We start from the raw sequence: 21,901 nt of genomic DNA on the forward strand, positions 1-21,901 counted from the left end.
TGAAGAGGAACATAAACAACCTTGAGGTTATTTCTGAGATATCCTAGTTATATCTTCCTTGCTGTAAATAGGTAAAACATTTCTGCTTAGAAATATTCATTAAATAAGCACAATGATTAAATGTTTAAAAAGTAAGTCTGTTAGGAAAATTATCCCGTAAGAAGTATGTGAAATGCATAAGCTGAAAGATAAAGGAAAGTAGAGGATGGAAAGAACTTGTTATGAAAGTGGTATTCTTGAGATTTAACGTTCAAAAGGTGCCGCCGTATTGAAAAAGGTTGGCCATGAATGCTTTAGAAAAACTGTAAATTTAAATAAATTAACAATTAATATAATCCACCTTACCAGCACGTTGATACGTTCTCCAGATCTTTCTAGAGGTAAGTTGGATTGTATTAATTGTTTATTTATTTATTTAACATATCAATGGTACCATGTTTGAGAAATTAACTGTAAATTTATGATGCTGATTTAGAATTTGTACTACTATTTCTTAATTAATTTATCTTTTATGTTCATCATTGTGCTTTTACAGGTACGTATAAGGTAAAATTAAAATCTATCTAAAGGAATAACTAGTGTGGAATTTCATTCTAGCATGAGATAACATAGCATTATGTATGGTTTGTTTGGTGAATGGTGGCAGCTGTGCGAACTCTTAGTTGTCTCAATCCAGTAACATAGAGTTTCAGTCTGCAGACAGGAATATAGATAGTGAACCTTCATCTACAATCGTAGTTAAGAACACTCTGCTCCATAATTTCGCCTTCGCCAAAGTTCCTTCTGTTCCCAATATACTATACTTCAGTAGCTAATAATAAATCTATTTCAGTAAAACAAGGCTTGACTTTGATTTTGTCTTAACTATGCATAGTTTAGTTTTATATTTAGTTATATGATTATGGATTGTGACTTTAATTCATGATTATTTTTATTTCTAAGAATCTTACCACGTGTTCAACGTACATAATTAATGACACTATATGCAAATCAAACATATTAAACAAAACATACTATAAATCACCTCATAAATCTTAATTCATTTGATGAATCTAATTTGTCAGCAAAATAATTAAAAAAATGCATTAAAAAATATAATCATGATGTAAAATAATAATAATATAATCATGATGATCTTTTACTAATGTAAAAGATTAACTTATCAAAAAATCAACCACTTACCATAATTTCAAAAGTAATCACATTATAATATTACACCATTTACAAATTGGTTCCATAAATAATTTTTACTAGACTCACTAAATTAACACATTATCTCTAACTCACAACATATATGTCTTTCCAAATTAACACTATTCTTTAAACTCCACTCAATATTTTCTCCTCTTCATCATCACTGTCGTCCATGGAACTGTCTAAACTGAAATCGGTTTCATGTAATTTTACAATAAAATACTTGGAAATTTTGTCTAACACCATTTCAAGTTTTAAAATAAGTTAAATAGTTAATTCAAATAAAGTTAACTAAAAAATAACTTTGCTTTAACGATATTAATATATTAATAAACTTATTAACAAATAAATGCTGCGAACAGAGGTGGATTTTGTAAGTATTAAATCTAGTTAGTGGTTATAAAAAACTTATAGAATGTTTTCAGAAAAGTACATAACAGTTTATACTCAGAGTTCTGATTTCAACTAACAAGTTGTTTACTTACACCACAAATTATTTTTGCGATGTTACAGCGCATCCAATTTCTATCCACCACCAATTAACAAATAAGCTGTACATACATATAATATATATGTACAGACTCCTTGAAGAACTAACATCAGAAATTCAGTTACTCTTGATACTACTGTAATTTTCTTTTGAAAATTGTGATTTCCCTTTTTGTAAAATTGTGATGTCATCATTTGGTAGCTTATTAAAAAAGAGTAATTTTCTGAAATTATTTAAATACTTGCTTGGGAAAATTTTCTTATTTTTAGAATAAAAAGAGTAATAATTATACAAGATTTTGCATTTTGGGGTTATTCATCTGAAAATTTTGAATATATTCCATCATTCAGATTTTGAAATCATTCATTAATCTTTGTTTTTTTTTAATTGAATTAACTTTTGTCAGTTGTGTATTTTATAAATATATTTTTTCTTTACAGTTGCAGAATATATCATTTTAATAATCATGTGATAGAAATGGAACACCAATTTAATAGACATTATCAAAAATTAAAAGTTAAGAAGAAACTTAAACAGACTAAACCACTATCATTGAAAATTAACACTGAAATTAATGATGTAGTTAATAGTAAGGTATTAATTTTTTATTATTATTATATTTTTGCTTAACCACCAGGTTGTTCTAGTGGTAAACGTGTCTTCCCAAATCATCTGATTTGGAAGTTGAGAGTTCCAGCGTTTAAATCCTAGTAAAGTCAATTCTTTTTACACTGATTTGAATACTAGATTGTGGATACCGGTGTTCTTTGATGGTTGGGTCTTAATTAACCGTACATCTCAGTAATGATCTAACTAAGACTGTACAAGACTATACTTCATTTACATCCATACATATCATCCTCTGAAGTATTATCTGAAAGGTAATTATTGGAGGCTAAACAGGAAAAAGAAAGAAAAAGGTATTGTACTTTTGCTTAATTATAGAGTGTGTTGCAAACCACAATAAGTTTTGAATGGGAGATCACTGATTTAGAAAGAAGGAAAAACAAACCAGGAGAAGTGGTTTGGAAAGTGCAGTATTACATACGAACATTGATTTAAACTGCTACTTACCAAATCAAATCATAATGTTTTAATTAATGATATCTCATTATCGCTAATTAAATCACAATCATTGCTAACGCCATTTATGTTAATAACGAAACTTTTAATGGCCTTATCAATCAAAGTTTCTGTATTCAAATAAGATGTTTCTATTTTCTTGACATTGTCGCACCTTGATTTACATTCGGCATTCATAATTGAATTTGCTCTTTACTCAATTAATGTAATAGCATCATGTAATTTAAAATTAACATTTTTTTGCGACATACCCTTTTAAAATTGGTCAAATCTTTTCAATCAGATTTGTTTCTGGAAAATAAGGAGGCAATCTCAAAACATTGTGATCTTTCTTGGATAAAACTGAATTGATTTTAAATAATGTAATACAAGTTTTACATTACAAAATTAACATGTAAATAACATGTTCATTTTGTATAAACCAATCGATCATGTCTGAATTTCGCGCATTTGAATTTGGAGCGTGGTTCAGGTCCACGTTGTGGTACAAAGTTATCTATGGCGATGGGTAGTTAGAGGGAAGAATTGTTCAGAGTTTGGAATTGATTGTTACTTTATCCACTGCTTGTAATTAACAGAATTCATATCGTCATTATAATCTCCGGTCTTGGTACCAGATTTAAATATAAGATGGGCGTTCTTAAAATTGCATATTCCTTATCTTACCAAGAATTCCACGATGAAATGAATATGCAGTGGTTTAATAAAATTGACCCACCGGGATGGTCTAGTGGTGAACGCGTCTTCCCAAATCAGCTGATTTGGAAGTCGAGAATTCCAGCGTTCAAGTCCTAGTAAAGCCAGCCAGTTATTTTTACACGGATTTGAATACTAGATCGTGGATACCGGTGTTCTTTGGTGGTTGGGTTTCAATTAACCACACATCTCAGAAATGGTCGAACTGAGAATGTACAAGACTACACTTCATTTACACTCATATATATCATCCTCATTCATCCTCTGAAGTATTATCTGAACGGTAGTTACCGGAGGCTAGACAGGAAAAAGAAAGAAAGGTTTAATAAAATTGTCAAAATTGCTGCTGCAGGATCTATCATTGTAATGGATAATGCACTATACCGTTGCTGGAAAATTGAAAAAATTCCAAATCCATCGACCTGAGATTTGGAAGTTGTCGTATGGTTAAAATTGTGTACACTGAAGATTTATTTTTAAAAGTAGAACTTTTAAAAATAGCAAACTCAGTTAGACAAAAATATATTCATTATCAAGAAGATGAAATTGAAAAATCAGAAAATGTCATGTTGTGTCTTCCTCCATATCATTGCAATTTTAATGCAATAGAATTGATATGGGAACAAGTCAAAGCTGCATTGTAGGATAATAGCACAACAAAGAAACACAGTTTTTTTTTCTGAAAATAAATACTATGTATTTGTTGTTGGTTTAATGAACTCTGAATAAAATAACAATGGGGATGTATTATGTTTCTTTGCAGCTGTTAGTTTAACAGCTGAAACTCTGGTCAGCCAACTAATTTTATTGACTTTCTCTCTCTTTTTTTTGACCTCATTGTTACTTACATGCTATAATGAATTTAAAAGAATTACATTTCAAAATCGAAAAAATGGTGCAATGTAAGTAGTATCTCTTTTAGTTTTGAGAATCTATACAGTTAGTTCAAATGTTAAGAGTCAAATTTCTGCATCTTTCCCTATTATAAAAATTTTTACTATTTTTAAAAATACAAGGGTTAGGATCCTACATTCTGTTATAAAAACTAACCCCAATGTTTCAAGCTATTTGCATTTTTATTGAATTATTTTTGACGTCAATTAAATTTGGATTTATTTTTATATAAATTTTATTTTAGGATGAAGAGACATTTAAAATAGAACGATTCATGAATGATATCAAAAAGTATGGAAAAGCATCAACCAGTAATGTGAGTTGTACATTTTAGTATTTTGTTCCAGTTGATTTTTATATTAAGTTTAATGAACAGTTATAATAGAGATATACTCTAGTAGAGGTTATGTGCGCCTGAATGGTCGACCGACCATTCAGGCCCTGGGGGATGATGAGGAGGAGGAGGAGGGAGAAGTATGTGTGTGTGTGTGTATGTATGGGCGCATGCATTTCAGAGAAATATTATATGTTATGTAAATATTTTTTTATGTATTAAAATTTTTATGTTATGTAAAAGGAACTATAGTTATAATAACCTTAGAGAAGGATGAAATACAATAACTGGCTAAGGCACTACTATTGTGCGTTATGGTTATTTTTCAGTTTAAGTGAAATTTTAAATATTATTAACCGTGTAATATTTCATTATGTTACTACTGATAGTGTTTCTGTAGAACAACATTTTTTTTTTGTTTTTTTATATAGGTTTTTTTCTGTTATTTTGTTCAAGGAAGCCGTTGATGATGATGAAAATTTCAATAGAGATGCTAATGAAAGAAAGATTAGAAGAAACAAGGTAATTTTATACACCAAAAGTACTTCATGAATTTCCTATGATATATTCATTATATTATTTTAGTATGAGGTAATGTATCTTAAAAGTTTTGAATAATTTGAACATTAATTTAATGGCATCTAATAAACTATGAGATGAATAAAAACTGCAGAAAGCAAAATAGTTAAAAAAAAACCAGGAGTCAGACCTTGAACTTACACAAGACAGCATATATATCAGCTAAGATACAACAGCCTTGAATTTAAGAGTAGAATCTGTACCAAATAAGAAATAATAGTAGTCTTTCTGAATTTACTTAGTATATTATTGAGTAAACTTAGTTTGTTCTTTTATGCTTATGTAGTATGAACCTTTTATTTGTGTAGGAGAGACTTCAGGTTTAATGATGTATGGTGATGCATTGAGAAGTCTCACAGTGATGTTATTTTGTGGGATTTGTTGGAGTGATTCTATTTTTCAGAAGATACAATGCTTCATGTTTATTCATTTGTTGTAGCAAGTTGTGGTATAGAATATACTCTTCTTTTTTATTGTTTGGAAGGAACTCTAAGCTCACAGTGATTTAATTATCAATGAAGATAAACTGAATGTTTTCTAAAATTACAGTTGGAAAGCATTAAATGTTTATTCCCTTCAGTGAATTTTAGGACTTCAAATCACTTGCTAATAAAAATGCTGGATGTGAATGAATATTATATAAAGCTTTGTTAAATTTACATTCCTTCCTTTTCTCCTTTTTTGTTGGAATTCAGGTATTGAAATGATATTTGTATTCTTTCTGTAACAGTCGAAACATTTGTGACTTAGGCACTTAAGGTATGCTTTATTAAATATATTTAATTTCTTTAACAAAATGTTTTTGTCCAGATTGTCTCACAATACTCAAGAATAGGCATTTAAAAAAAAATATTTCTTAATAATCTTTCTGCACTAAACACAAATAATGTTGAGATAATAGTTTTATGGTTGGTTGGTAGTTTTGGCTTGTGTTTTATTAGTTTATTCTTATTTATGTTTGGTTTTATTTACACAGGATGGAAACAAGAAACAAGCCATGTCTTTCAAAGAAAAGAAAGGAATTGGAGGCAAATTTGCCTTGGGTGTAAGTAATTTTATGATTTTTCTATTCCTACATGAAAAAAAATTATTAACACTATAATTATTACTTATAATACTATAATTATTATGTGTATGAATAGTTTAAACAATATTAATAGCTCATTAATAATTATAAATATTCTTTTACAAGAAAACCCTTTAAAATTATTACAAGGTCAGAGTGATAAATTTATGTATTAAAATGATATATTAGATTTATGTATTCAAATTTTTATGTTATGTAAAAGGAACTGTAGTTATAAAAGAGGTGGATCAAAAACACCCTTACCTTGTTCTTGAACTGAAAGAGTTATATTAATGTCTTCTAGTGGCAGCACTGGTTGGGTTGTCTTCATGCTCCCCCAGCAGCAGTTCTACACGACATGCAGTATGTGTGTAACGTCTGTCATTTTCAATATGTTGTGTCCTGTAAGGGGGCTTCGTCCAGATTTTAAGTGCATTCAGCAGTCCGATTTTTGTGGGCAAAAAATTACAATTGTGAAATTCATTGCCAATTGTTAAGATATATGGTGAGAATGGAATGTCACGTCCCATGATCACAAAATGGTGCCAAATGTTCAGAAACGGAAAAACAAGTGTGAGTGATGTACTGTGTTCTGGGCGTCCTTTAACTGTAAACTCAACAATTAACGTGCAACACGTGAATGAAATGATCTTGAGTGACTGGCATATAAAAATTAGAGAAATTGCAAGTGAACTTAACATCAGTTCTGGTAGTTTGTTGCGATTATTCACAATCAATTTGGTTACTGTAAGATGTGTGCACATTGTGCACACATCAATGTGTGTCACATCTGTTGACCGACAACTACAAACATTAGTGTTTTGTGTCTGCTCTTTTTTTCTTCATTGTTATTCCACGACTAGTTCACAGTTTTTGAAACAAATCATTACAGGGGATGAGAACTGAGTGTTTCATTATACTCTTGAGATTAAATGAGCATCACATGAACAGACATAAAAATTCGCCGCAGCCAAAAAAATGTGAAAAGATTCCCACATGTTCAAAAGGTTATGCTGACAGTCTTTTTCAATTCTGAGGCAGTTGTTTACAGTGAATTTATGCCCCAAGGAGCAACAATCAATGCTAAATCTTACTGTAAGACTTTAAAAAAATTGCATAGAGCCATTAAAAGATCAAAGTCCCAGAAGATTGAGTAATGGGGTTATTTGTCTTCGCAACAGTGCTACTCCTCATTCAGCTCATGTGACAAAGGAGTTACTGCAAAAATTCAAGTGGGAAGTGTGGTCCCATTCGCCTTACAGCCCTGACCTAGCACTCTGCGACTACCACCTCTTTGGTCCTTTCAAGCCAGACCTGGGAGGGGAGTGTTTCGCTAATGATGAACTGAAGGAAGTGGTCCTTAAATGGTTGAAGGAAAATTGGATGAAATTTTTATAAGAGTGGAACTGAAAAACTTGTCATAAGGTATGAAAAGTGTTTAGAAAAACTTCGTGATTATGTCGAAAAATATATAAAAATATGTATAGTTTTTTGTTCAATAAAAAAAAAAAAAATTGTATTATAAATATGTGTTTGCTTCATAGAGGGGGTGCAGCTTATTTTCTTATTGTCCCTCGTAACCTTAGAGAAGGACTAAATACACAAACTGGCTAAGGAACTATTGTGCTTCATGGTTATTTTACAGTTTAAACGAAATTTTAAATATTAATATGTAATATTTCATCACATTATTACTCAATATTTCAACAGAACAACATATTTTGTTTTTTTATATAGGTATTTTTATCTCTGTTATTTTGTTCAAGGATAGTGATAATGATGATGAAAAAATGATTTATTAAATGAGATATTTTTCATTCAAATTGTAGTTTATGTATTGAGTTATTTTTATATGAAATTGGCATTTTCTTATCTTTATTTTCAATGTAATTTCTTTTTAATTCGTGAACATTGTGTTTTTTTTTCTAATTGCTTTAAATATGCTCTAATGTGATTTCAGAGGCGAGAAGGTATTTTTCAGAGAGGAATAATTACAAAAAATTTTAATAAAGGTGAGACTCCTTTTTACTTATTACAAATTTTTTAAATAAATTAAATAAAGTTAAAGATTTTAAATAAATAAAAGATTAAATAAATAAATTTTAAATAAATAAAAGATTTAAAGATTTTAAAGTTAATATTTTAAATAAAGTTAGAGATTTTTATTATTTAAAGGAAAAAGAGACGTGTTTTGTAATGACTGTTTTCTTTTACTAATGGATTAAAAAAAAATAGCAATGGTGAAAATTTTAGGTGAAAGACATGTTAAGGTTTAGGTTGAAAGGAGTTCTTTAATTTTTGAAAGAGTATTATTTTTATTGGATGAAATTTAAAAATTCTATTTTTTATTATGTAATCATTGAGGGCACCTAATTTATGTTTATGGGTCATAAATGATATGAAGATCAAACTGTAGGAACAGATGAACTGCTAGTTTGATGCAATAGATTGTCAAGATTATATTAATTTAATTTTACACTCAGCAAAGATTCTTCTGTGTTTTCTGAGAAAAAGACTATTCTGCATATACTGAATAAAAAAATTGAAGTAAATGGTTACAGAAGAGTAATATGGATTCATTAAGGGAAGAGGGACAAGCGATGCATTTGGGCTAATAAGAACTAAACTAATGGAAATATTAAGAAGCTAAAGAATAGATAGGAGAGGTAGAATATTGATTAAAAATTATACTGTAATTAGAAAATGGCTGTGAAACTAAGAGATGCGGAAACTGAGGAAATTTGATAGGAAGAGGAATAAAGCAAAAGGGTGCTACCTTTTTCTGACCTTGTGTAATATGAAATTGAATATAAGAATTGTCAAAAAAACTATGGAAGAAGAAGGAATCAGAGTATTAGAAAGGGGAACAAATTATATAAGTTACGCAGATGACATTGCTTATTTTTAGGAGAGATTATAGTTTGAAAATGAATGTTAGGAAACCAAAAAACAAAGAGGATAGTAGACAGTAAACCAATGAATGCCTGCACAAAGAAGGAACTGAACAATTAAAACAGTACAGATATTTTGGTATCATGTTTACAAAAGATTGGAAAAATTATAAGAAAATAAAAACAAAAATAATAGTGACTAAAAACGCATTTAACAGAAAGAAACAATTATTATGTAGTAAGATGGAATTATTGTTAAATAAACGCTGTGTGATGTTTGTAGTGTACATCAGGATAGTTGAAATATGCACAATAAGGAAAAGAGAAAAAGAAAGGCTGCTGGAGGCCAATTGTGGGCACAGAGAGATTGGAGAAGATTAAATATACAGTGGAAGTGAAAAATGATGACATAATGAGGATAGTTATAATAGAGATTCAACCAGCTCAATTCAGAATAAGAAAGCTAATTTCCTGGAACTTATTGGAAGAAAAGAATGATTAATTAAAATATAGAATGATCTATATAAGATGCAAAAATGAGACTTTTAAAGAGTAAAAATTGTAGACAATCTAAAATGAAAGAGAGCTATCAGCATCTTAAATGTTTAGCTGGGAATAGAGAAAAATGTAGATGAGACATGGCTTAAGGGATCTGTTTTAGGTCGGATAACTATATGATAATGATGGTGATGTTTTAATATGTAGGCCGTTCTGTTTTTTTTTTTTATTTTAAATTCTTGATTTTGTTTTTTTTTCTACTAAAGATTTAGTTGACTAGTACTATTATAATATTAATACTTTGGATTGATGATTTAAGCCAGATAGTATGAAGAATCTTTTTATTAATTTTGTTATAAATATAAAGAAAATGAGCATTAGAAGATAAACTATTATTTATAGTCTGTCTGAGACACTTAGAGTTTACTTCTAATAAATTGCCCTTCAGTTACAGTTTTGTAGCTCCATAATAGCTCCAAAAAAATCATCTGGAAGCACATCTCAGATATTTGAAAACATATTTTTAATTATTAAAATTAATTATAAAGCAATCTGTAATATGGCAGTTGTGTTGTTATTTTGAAAATATGGAATAATCTTAAGTTAAATTCTTTTATGAAATGTAAAAATTTGGTTTCATTTGTGATTCCAAGAATGAATTTTCATAGCTTTTTAAACCTCAGTCATGTAAAGTTGTATGTATTTAGTACAATGCAGTATTTATACATAAATATGTCTTTATCATCTTGTGAACTATTATATATTGTTTTTGAACTAATATATTTATTGAAAAATGTATCCATCTCATAAAATTTATTTTAATAACTTTTTAGGTTTAATGCCTCCAACATTAAAAGCAAGATTAAATGAAGATCTACAGAAAATGATACGACTAGCAAATGGAAGGCGTGACAGTACTTGTAAGGACATTGATGACAATAAAAGGTACCACAGGTAATTATTAGATAAAAAAATAATTATGTTGTTTTGTTTTTATTGAATTATGACATAAAAGCACATTTATGTGTATTTTAATGAAGAAGAAATTGCGGTAACAAAAAAGTAGGCAACATGATGAGATGCAAGACTCAAGATGACAAGCACCTCATGCCAGGCTTATGAAGCAAAGTGAGGTAGTTTCCTGTTGCCTTTTAACCTGGGCAATGGAATTCAGCCTACTGTAATGTAGATGTTCAACTTGTAAGTGGCACTTTCATTCTGTTCACCACATTGACTGTTGTATATGAACACAGTTATCCTCAGAGATAGCGACTCTGACTGTTGCTTCTTGTACCTTAGGAGCTTTATATGTTCAGTAGATGTGGGTGTTTCTGTCAGACAAAAATTAACTGTTCGTTAAAAAAAAGTAACTGTTGGAAAAAAACAGGTTGAATAATTAAATATGTTAATGTTCATGACTCATTTTTCCATTATATTGCTTAAGTCTTGTTTTTTTTTTCATTTAAAAATAACAATTTCGTTTTAATGTTTTTCTCAATGCATTGGCTACAGGCTGCAGAAAGTTTCAATTGACAGTTTTATGATCCTCTTATTGTGCACTTTAATATACAGTATTCTCACAAATAAGATTTATTTGGTTTTTGAAACTGTTCGATCTTAGCAGTAGCTTACAACACATTTAATGTTGATGAAACAACAGTTTATTGGGCAAATCAACTGTTCTCAGTAAATGGCAAACTGTTTATTCACTTTATCTTTTTCATTACTTAACGTTTGTTACAGTGAGCTGTCAACTCAGTGTGTTTGCTCTGCAGTATTACTATTGGGCAGAAAAAAGAATTTGTAGTGAAGTGAAACAACATTTTGTTTTTTTTCTGAGTAACAACAATTTAGTCAAATTGCTTGATATTTTCTGACACATCACTATATATAACAACCATAAAAAAGAGTGAGGCAGCTAATATAAAGCAAAATATTATAGAACCTTTTTTATTAAATAATATGTATTATTTACATCAGGAGATAGGAATAAAATGAAGTCTCTAGAACAAGAAGAGTTAAAAATTCTGATTCCAGTTTGCAATGACTTCCCAAAATTATGATTAGCAATTTATTCATGTTCATTTCACCATATTATGGAAAATAAAAAAATGTTATGTATTGTGGCATTTTATCAACTGCCAATATTATATTCTGTTGCAAAATTGGGAATCATTGCTTTAATTTTTCAAAACATTGTTTGATTATTCTATCTTTAGTGTGAATTTTATTATAGGCCATTTTTTCTGATTTATTTGGATTTCTAAGTAGTTTCATTATTTTGTTTCAAACCCTTCACCCCCACCAAGAAGAACCGCTTCCAGTGTAATATTCGTTACTACTAAAATTTCTAAATTATTCCAGATGTTTGTATTATGAATGGAACTTGGCCATGACTTGATGACATAGGTGAACTTTTCACGTGAATCACACATTACTATTACGAGGGGTGTTCAGGTCAATTTGGGACTATTAATTTTTAATGAATATAGAACAAACTTACGATAGTAAAAAAATACTTTTATTTCTCGATGTAATCCCCTGCTACATTTATCCCAGTGTTTTACCAATACCTCGATACCTGCAGAGTAGAAAGATTTGTTGTTAAGTTGAAACCAAGATAGGCTTGACTACTTCACCTCACTGTTGATGTTGAAATGCTGGCCTCCCAGGAACAATTTCAAGGACCCAAACAGATGGAAATCGCTGGGAGCAAGGTCCAAAATGTACAGGGGAGGGATATGGCGATAACTTCCAGCCAAGATCTTGTCGCATGCACGTTGTGCAGTGGGTTGTGTGCAATCATGCATTATCCTGCAGAAACAGATTGCTTTTCATGATCACACCAGGCCGATTTTTCTTGAGAGCATTATGCACATCTTGAAGAACTTTGCAGTAGTACTCACTGTTAATGGTTACGGGGTAGAAAATCGACGTCAATTTTATCCTAAAAACTGATAACTGTGGTGGTTCTGAACCACCTCGACCAGAATTGTCTTGATTTTAAACCATATAGATTCACTAAATTTTTAAAGTTTGATGAGAAAGTTTTAATGAATTCCTATTTATAATCTTGGTTGTTATTAATTCAGTATTTTTTATAATAATAATAATAATGCTTAACAGTTTTTTTATTATTTTTTCAAATTTACTATTATTTTAAATTTGTTTAGGAAAAGTAATAATGATGATGTTTGGAATAAAATATCTTCATTTAGACATCGTGAGAATGAAATAGATGAAGAAGAAAGTATTAACAGAATGTAAGTGTTTATATTTGTAGATTGCTTTTTTTTGTATTTGCTTTATTTTTTAAATTATTATGTGAACTTTTTAATAATTTTATTTGTATTCTTAACAATTGTGTATTTGTTTATTGAAAGTTCTAGGAAGTGATAAAATTATGGGAAGTACCTACACATTAGTTTGTTTCAAACAAGGTAGAATAACAATCAACAACTACAAAGTTTCACTGTTTATATAGTCATAAAGACTGACAATGATCATATTAAAAAATGGTATTCTGTTATCAGGGAATACTATTGGCCACTGTCTGTGAAATTTCACATGAAATAGGAATTTGTTAAACTTTAATTTTGACCAAGCTGAATTTGTATGACATTTTGGCAAAATTTGTGTCACTCTGCTACCAAGAAATAAATAATACATAGTTGCTGTTGGAAGTTTTTAGATCATTGGAATGATTACAAAGAAAAACTTTTTTAAAATATCATAGCAGGAATGAGTCTTGGGCAAACAGTTATGTAATAGAAACAAAGCATGGTCATCACACAGGTAAAAGTATGAACTTTAAACTTCAACTGAAAACTTCAACTTCAACTGAAAACCAGTCAATAAAGTCACTTCAACAAGAGGTCATGTTGACTGTCTTCGCAGATCTGTTGTTCATTAATGGTTTGTCCTGTCCTGCATGATCTGTAGGCAGAAGAGAATTTCAATAATACAAAATTTGAGAGAGGTAGTAAGATTGGAGCAGTCAGAGACATTGTACTGCAATTCATGGATAGACTTATTCAGTTTTACTAAATTAAATCAAAATTGGAAGGCTGCTGTTTTAAGCCAATCCTTTTAAAAGGGAACACTGTTTGTTTTATAACAAAGAGCAATCTGTTTTAAAATAGGTATAACCTATCATGGCAGGATATATGGTAATCCTGCCAGAAATATATCATATTCATAGCATGATCATATCCTTCAGAGTAGATAGTAGAGTAGATATTCATATTCTGTTTAATATTAGCTCACTTAATGTGTAAGGATCAAATTAAAAAATTAACATACAAACAAACGTAAACATTTTCTTCACCAATGTGTAATCAGTAACGTAGCAGTTTGGCAAGGTGTTTTAGATATTATTTGTATTGAAATTAAAGATAGGAATACGTCTTATATTTTTCTCTGTAAGTAAAATGTTCAGAGATCTGGTCAAAAAAATGAAACTGTTAAGAAATCAAGTAAAAAAAAATCCGTTGAAGTTACCTTTAAAGAAAATAGCAAAAGGTTTTTTAAGTGTAAAAAACAAACTTGAACCCAATAACGAAACTGTGCATGGAAATTTCTTCTTGATTAAGGTTAAATAGAGATTAAAAGAAAGTTTTGTTTTGGGTAAAGTGAAAAGATCAAGAATAAACTAAATCAGAGAAATAAAAAACACAAAACCCTTAAAAGAGCTGACAGAATTGTAATGTAAAAAAAAAATCTACAAATTAAACAAAAACTAAGATAATTTAAGTGAGCGATCAGAAAAATAGTAGTCGAACTATAACATTTGCGATGTGAAGGACAAAGTGGAATGGAGTGGAGGGCCACATCCCAGAAATAATGATTTGTTTTGAATATTTATTATTGAAAATATATAATATTTAAAATTGAAATAATGAGATTGAGCTCACTTATATTTTGTATTATATAAAATTAATTTTGTTCTAAAAGAAAAAAATAATGTTTTAATTATATTTTCAAAATCATTGATCTTTGTGTTATTTATATTGTACTTATAAACTTTAATGATTGGAGCGATTCAGTAGATTTGGCAATCTTGTTTTGGTTCCCATCCCTTTGTACAGCATTTTCATAGAAATTTAGTTGACTTCTTGTTGGATTCAATGTTTAATTTTTGTATTGTGTGTGGTACTGAAGCATTGAATTCTTGAATTTTTAAATACTCCTGGAGAAAGGTACGTACGTACTCCTGCTTGAAAGATCAGTTTATCTGGCAGGCCACTTGATGTTCTCATAATAGGAGGTAACTTGTTAGGAAAAAATTCTGCAAACCACCTTAGAAATGTGTGGTGGGGCTGATATTTCCATCATATAGAAAAAATGTTTCCTTGCTTGAAATGTCTCCTTATTTGAAAACAATGTCTCCTTATGAAAACAAATGTTTTGTTTTCATAAGGAAAAAGTTTTGTTTTTGATGATGAGCATGTTGTCTACAAAGTTGTCTTAACATGTGAATATAAAATTTGCTCGGCAAGCCCTTTTATAGCCATAGCCCTTTCTCTATTTTCTTCAAACTTACCAGAGTTAAGGTCCAATAATTCCAAAAGACTTCTTAGTGCTTTGATAGAAGATTATGTAGTGTATTGGACCACTTTTAGAAGTTTTGTTCAATAACAAAACATTTTAAAAGAGATTTAGCTTCATTTTCATCAAAAATTGTTTACCACTAATTATTTTTACTAATCAACTGTAAAGGATGTGGAAAATGAGCTTGGTTTTCATAATCTGGTTCATATAGTGCAACTTGAATTTTTTGATTGAATCTTTATGAAAAATTTGTTAAATCTATCTTTGACTACCACCACATTCTTGGTTATATAAACATTTTATATACTTCACCTTTCATTTTAATATGTATATCCAGTAGCTTCAAAATTTTGAACTAAGTCTTTAGAACATGGACTGATAAAACAGGAGGATGATTCTGATAATGAATTGTCTAAAATTCATGTTGAGCAGTCATAAAATTTCATTATTTTTGTTAAAGGATTTTGCAGCAAAAGTCTGCTGCATCACAATTCAAACTCTGTTGTAACTACAACACAGTATAATACAACTTTGTGTACTAGTATACGTAGCATGTAGGGTGAAAATTCTGAAATACATTGTGCATTGTGTGTTTAATTACTGACATTTATTTAATTTTGCCTTATTACACTGAGTGTATTATTTGAAGATGCAGGGTTTCTTCAAACAGTACTTCTATTTATCGCTTTTAACAGATGTGTGTGAATTTCACTATGATATTTGAAATTATTCTACAATTATAACAATGGATTTTAATAAAATAATATGTTCATGCATTGATTTATTAAAAAATAACATGAAATAAAGCATCAACCAAAAATCGTCCTTTTAATATTAGTAATCTGAAAATAATTTAATTTTATAAGTTTCACTTATAACTTCATAATATTCAGTTATTTAGTATCGCATCATACAAAGAATTAATGTTATGATTAAACCAACACTAAGGTTATTGTCAGTGTTAGAAAATAAATGAAAACAACAATCAGTACTCTTAAGAAAAACACAAATTCAGAATCAGACAAAAAGAACTGAACATTTCTTTCTGATGTAATAATAGTAAGGTTTTAGTCATACTGATTTATAAAGCAGTGAGGACTAAAACTCAAATATTGAGTTATTTGTAGCTGCATTCGTCAGTCACCAGTATGAACTGATACGAGTATGAAATGAATCATTGTGTTGCTTGTGTCAAGTATTTCATAAAAAATAAATCAATTACCACATCACACAGGCAATTTAGAGTGCATTTTAATCATAGCCATAGTGAACTAAGTCATAACTCAATTTTTTATGGTTGAACAACTTTCATTCTTCTGTTCTGGATGACAAACCTCCAAGAAGACTAGAAGTGTAAGAATTTCTTAAGATATCACTTGTGTGTAGGAATCAGCCCATCAGATTCCTAGATGCTCAGATAAAAACCTAACTTGGCCCCGTAAGTTATGAGAACACTAGAAACTAGTATTTAAGCAAGTGAAACTGTTTCCATGTAAGAGAGCAGTTACACAAGAATTTAATTTTTGCAGAAAGTATTTTGAATTGAAAAATGTGATTCTACATATTTTAAAAAGAATTTTCAATGAAGAAGCTCATTTTTATAATAGGGACATGAATAAACAAAATATTAGACTATAAACAACTCAAAACAAAGCTATAAAAAACCACTCTACTTTCCCAGGATCACAGACAGTATTTTATGCAATTTCACCTAAATCATATTTCTTTAAAGGTATGGATGAACAGTAACTGTTACAGCCGATTATTACTGTGAAAAGTTGGGGAATTTACAAAATCAATTTGAAGAAATGGAGAACTATCAACATCTGTGGTTCCAACAAGATGGTACTGTGAGCCACATTGCTCGATAGAGCTTGTTTACTATATGTATCCAGATTGTCTGTCTTCTGTTACAGCAATGACTAGTTCAGTCCCCCCATATTTCATAGTCAATGACATTTTTATGATATCTCAAAGGTAGAGTCTTTTCACCATATGTCATGCAATTAATGATTTGTGATCTGAAAGAGAATACTTGCCATAAAATTAACAATATCACAGCTGATATATTTATTTTTTGATAGCTTTGTGCATTGTCCTCTCGAAGGAGGATATTTGCAGCATTCAATTTTAAAGTCAGATCTCCCAAATTTGCTTTTTCAGATTATATATAGTACTAATTATTGTAAAATAAAAACCATTTTGAAATGTATTGGTTGTTTTTTACTGGCCCTGTATTTTCACACAAAATATGCTTTTGTTGAATTTTAAATAAACTTGATTGACACAGTAAAGAACTAGCTGGATGGTGATTCATCATTACACAATGTCTAGTTTGTGATGGATGACAAATCGGTCAATTATAGCAAATGAGTTACTAACATTATTACATTTCTTTTCCATCATTCTGGTTATTTATATTTACATCAGTGTGTAATAATAAATCTGTGTAGGTATTGTAGTTTTCTTGTGTTTTTGCAGAGATTTATGAAGTTAAACTTAAAACCAATAAAAATAATACATTTTCTATTGTAGAACTAAAATATTTTTAACCAATATTAATATATATTAATATAAATTATATTTAACCAATAATATAAATGTTTCTGGAGTTGTTTTGCACTGATTTTGGTTAAAAATAGTCTTTCTTGTTTCAAAGTATGTCATACTTTTAATTAAACTGTGTAACACATTTAATAGCCAATAAATACGAGGGTGAATATCAAATTTAAGACATAAATTTAAAGGTCTTACCAGTATACAACAGATCAAACTTTATATACAGGGTGTTTATAAAAGAACTCCTTGGTTCCAGAAAATCATAATAAAATAATAGAATGAGTTAAAAGCATCTGGTTTTCAAATTTATGTTTGTTGTATTATTAAGTTTTTCATTGCAAATATTTGTTGCACTTGGCAGCACTATGCATCCAGTTAGCAATCTAACACTCAAATTATGAAGACACCACAGCAGAAAGCTCAGTGCATAATTTGGTTTATTGAAACAAGATTGGTTACCACAGTTTAGTTATTAATGTGATTATGGCAGTGCTGCACCTGCGAATAAAACAATACTCCAATGGTTTAATCAGTTTAAGGAAACAGGCAGTGTCATAAAGAGGAAGTCACCAGGCAGACTATATCTGAACAGAATATGGAATGGATCCAAGCATCTTGTACACATAGCCTGAAAAAATCATTGGCAAGACACAGTTTAAAGTTTGGAATACCTAAATCTACAGTAAAAAGTGTTTTGTAAGAGGTTTAGACTATGTGCATATAAGATACAATACATGAAATCTAACCCAATGGCAAAGTGAAAAGATTGGAGTTTGTAGCTTTAATGCTTAACAACATGGATGAAAATGAGGACCACCTGAAAAATTCATGTTTTCAGATGAGGTGACATTCCATATTTTGGGTCAGTAAATTGACACAATTGCAGGATTTAGGAATCAGAGCTACAAGTGAAATTGTTGAACATCAACGTGACTCTCCCAAAGTCAGTGTTTGGTGCAGATTGATGAATGACCATGTTGTAGGCCCATTCATTTTTTCAGAAAGCACAATTAATGGGGATATTTTCTATAATATGCTCAAACTTGTCTTTCCACAGATTGATGATTTTGAAGAAGAAAAAAATTAATTTTCTATCAGTTAGACAGCGCTTCACATGCATTACAACAACTGTGGCCATGTTGTATTAAATGTACAGTTTCAAAACAGGTGGATTAAAAAGGGAGGGCCAATTGCATGGTCACCAAGGAGCCCAGACATGATCCCTGTAAGATTTCTTTTTGTGGGGGCATGTGAAAAACATTGCTTAATCGGAAAAAATCTGTGACATCAATCTATGGAAGAGGATTGTTGCAGCAATAACATCCGTTATATCTGACATGCTGGTAATTATGCGGGAAGAGTCCCTGCACTATCTGATGTATGCGGGGCAACTATCAAGCATATGGTGCACATATCGAGTATATTAAACACCAAAAAAATTCAGTATTTACCCTTTTAGAATGAAGAATAAGTATTACTTACTCATATAAGTAATACTTTAAATATAATGCTGTTTAAATAATACTTGAAATCGAGGAGTTATTTTGAAAACACTTTAAAATTGAACAATTTGAAATACACACATTGATCTGCAGCTTAACAGTATAGTAATCACTAATATGTAAGTTATTCATCTTTTTGCTTAAATTGCAATTTTTGATTTAAAATCTTTGATTTTTTTAATTACATGGTTGTAAAATTTCCTATTCACATTTGTAATATATTCCTAAACTTACACTACATACTACTTCCTTCCTACTAACAACTGTTTTATAGTAGAATCTGTTATACATAATAAGGAATGCTTAACATAAGAGCAAAATGTACATTTGTTTGTAAAAAATCAGGAAGTTTTATAATAATTAAAAATATATATTAGTACCACAGAAATAAAAAGAAAGTGTGTGTGCGTATGCGCATGCACGCGTGCGCGTGTGTGTATATGAGAGATGGTTGAAATGTTGTGTAATAAAAGGAGATAATCATGAAATGTTACAAATGAAAGGAGATAGTCAAATGAAACCAATATTACATAAAAGTGTATTTTATTTGCAACAAAAACTTCAATTTATTTTTTACACATGTTCGCTCTATATTTCTCCCAACAGTGAACCAGTTTTCTTATTCTGTCAGTGAAGAATATAAGTGTTTCCTTGATGCATGATCTCATTGTATACTTCAGTTCATCATCTATGATGAAATAAATACTCTTGATTTCAGAAAGGAGTGAAGATTGCGGGGCACCAAATATGGTAAGTACGAAGGGTTCAAATAGGTTCAAATTTCAACTTTATAAGAACCTCTGTGGTTGAAAGCTGTGTATGAGGCCAATCATTATCATGTTGCAGAATTATTGGCTCCATGGATTATTGAACACGACAGACATCTCCCAAAGTGTTCTAACACCTCTTTAATACATCTCTATATATTACAAAGAAATTACAGTCGACCTAACATCCAGGTCATATACATGTGCTTGAATCCCAGAACACTTTCAAGAGAATTGCTTTTACAGAAGGTTGTTTTTTGAATTCTTTTGATTGTGGTGAACCATTATCAAAAAATGATGATACTCTGCCATTTTTCTTCTGGGTCATAATGATGTTCCAAGTTTTGACTCCCATTACAATAGTGAAAAGGAAGTCATCACCCTTGAATAACATTTCAGAAGAAGCATTATGTTGTTTCACAATATCCCATTTATGTTTTTTTATGTGAATTTACATGGCACCTATCATGAACAGATTTATAGTAGCTCAGTTGTACAATAGTGTACCCCACTTGTACTTACAATACGCCCAACTGGGTGTGATGTGATGATTATTTTGAATTGATTCATTCACCTCTTTTTAGTGCTTCTTATCAGTTACAGAAACTGGTCGATCACTATGAGGTTCATTCTTAATGTTCACTTTACTAACTTCTGATGCATAAAATTTTATTTCCCAGCTATTGCAGTACTTCAATTCACAGAATTTCATCACCATAAATGACTTTTAAATGATAATGAATGTCACTAGCATTCACTTTTTATGCTGTTAAAAATTCAGTCACTGCATGTTGTTTTAGATGTGTTAATGTAGCAGGTGCACTTAACTCAAAATAATAGTGACTGACAAAATGAGAGGACATGAGTTAATGAGTTTTAGACTGTTAGTTGTAGGGAAATGAAATTACAAGATGACACCACCTGTCACTTTGTGTAACATTTTTGTTCTGTTATGCTCCAGTGTCCATTACATTTTAGCCACCCTTGTATATTTTTATTGAAATGTTTCAAAATTGTATTATTTCAATCAGTACTAACTTATTGTTTAAATATAAAGAAATTGTGTTTATAAATTTTATATACGTTTAATTTATTGTATATCATATTTAGTTCCAGAAAAACATATCCAAAACACTTCAGTGAAGAAGTATGTGATGATAACCACCTAGTTAATACACTTCCAGTTAATACTAATAAGGTTGAAGTAGAAGTTCAGGTTAATAAACCTCCTCAATTAAAATCAAGAGCATTGAGTGATCTCTATCTAGAATTTACCCATTTTGTTACCCGGAGTGTGTTTAATTCAGACATTAGTAAAATGGAATTAAAACGTAAGTTATTTGTTGTAATTAAATATGCCATCCTTTATGTTATGTTTTTATTGTAATAATAGTTTGAAAGCTAGATTACATGATATAAAACCTGCTGTTTTTTAGAGAATCTGTTTATTAATTTCTTTTTTGAAACAAATTTTGCAATTTGACAAAATAAACAAAATGATTTAAAAATGAATAAGGAGGATGGAAGTTGCGAACAAGTTATTGCAGATATTTAGAAAAACCTGGTAAAATTATGTAAGCTGTACAATACATAGTTTATTTATGATGAAAGGTAAATGTAAATAAGATATTTGTATAAATAAAACAAAACTTATGAAATAGTTTTTCAAAGTATTTTGATTCCCTCTGATGCAGTCATATTTGAAAATTCATCTGCTGCTTATACATTTGCAGTTTGATTTCTCTAACAGGTCATGATATATTTTTATTTGTTAAAGAAGAAATGCTAAAACATAACT

General features: G+C 29.8%; 1 protein-coding gene across 7 annotated transcripts in view; it reads left to right on the plus strand.

Moving 5' to 3' along the window:
* Window positions 1-21,901, plus strand: part of LOC142329083 (uncharacterized) — a 43,609-nt gene that overhangs the window by 5,270 nt on the left and 16,438 nt on the right. For 5 of the 7 annotated variants that reach the window (XM_075373415.1, XM_075373414.1, XM_075373417.1 and 2 more), the window contains 8 exons: window positions 2,125-2,278; window positions 4,602-4,673; window positions 5,148-5,213; window positions 6,247-6,315; window positions 8,297-8,348; window positions 10,559-10,679; window positions 12,899-12,988; window positions 21,214-21,434. In XM_075373415.1, the coding sequence (XP_075229530.1) occupies window positions 2,125-2,278; window positions 4,602-4,673; window positions 5,148-5,213; window positions 6,247-6,315; window positions 8,297-8,348; window positions 10,559-10,679; window positions 12,899-12,988; window positions 21,214-21,434 (845 nt within the window). Of the gene's footprint in view, window positions 1-2,124; window positions 2,279-2,473; window positions 2,566-4,601; window positions 4,674-5,147; window positions 5,214-6,246; window positions 6,316-8,296; window positions 8,349-10,558; window positions 10,680-12,898; window positions 12,989-21,213; window positions 21,435-21,901 lie in introns of those variants that run through there. The other 2 variants (XM_075373416.1, XM_075373418.1) reach the window with 2 other exon arrangements.

Source organism: Lycorma delicatula, chromosome 8 (genome assembly GCF_047948215.1).
Source record: "Lycorma delicatula isolate Av1 chromosome 8, ASM4794821v1, whole genome shotgun sequence".
Taxonomy (NCBI): domain Eukaryota; kingdom Metazoa; phylum Arthropoda; class Insecta; order Hemiptera; family Fulgoridae; genus Lycorma; species Lycorma delicatula.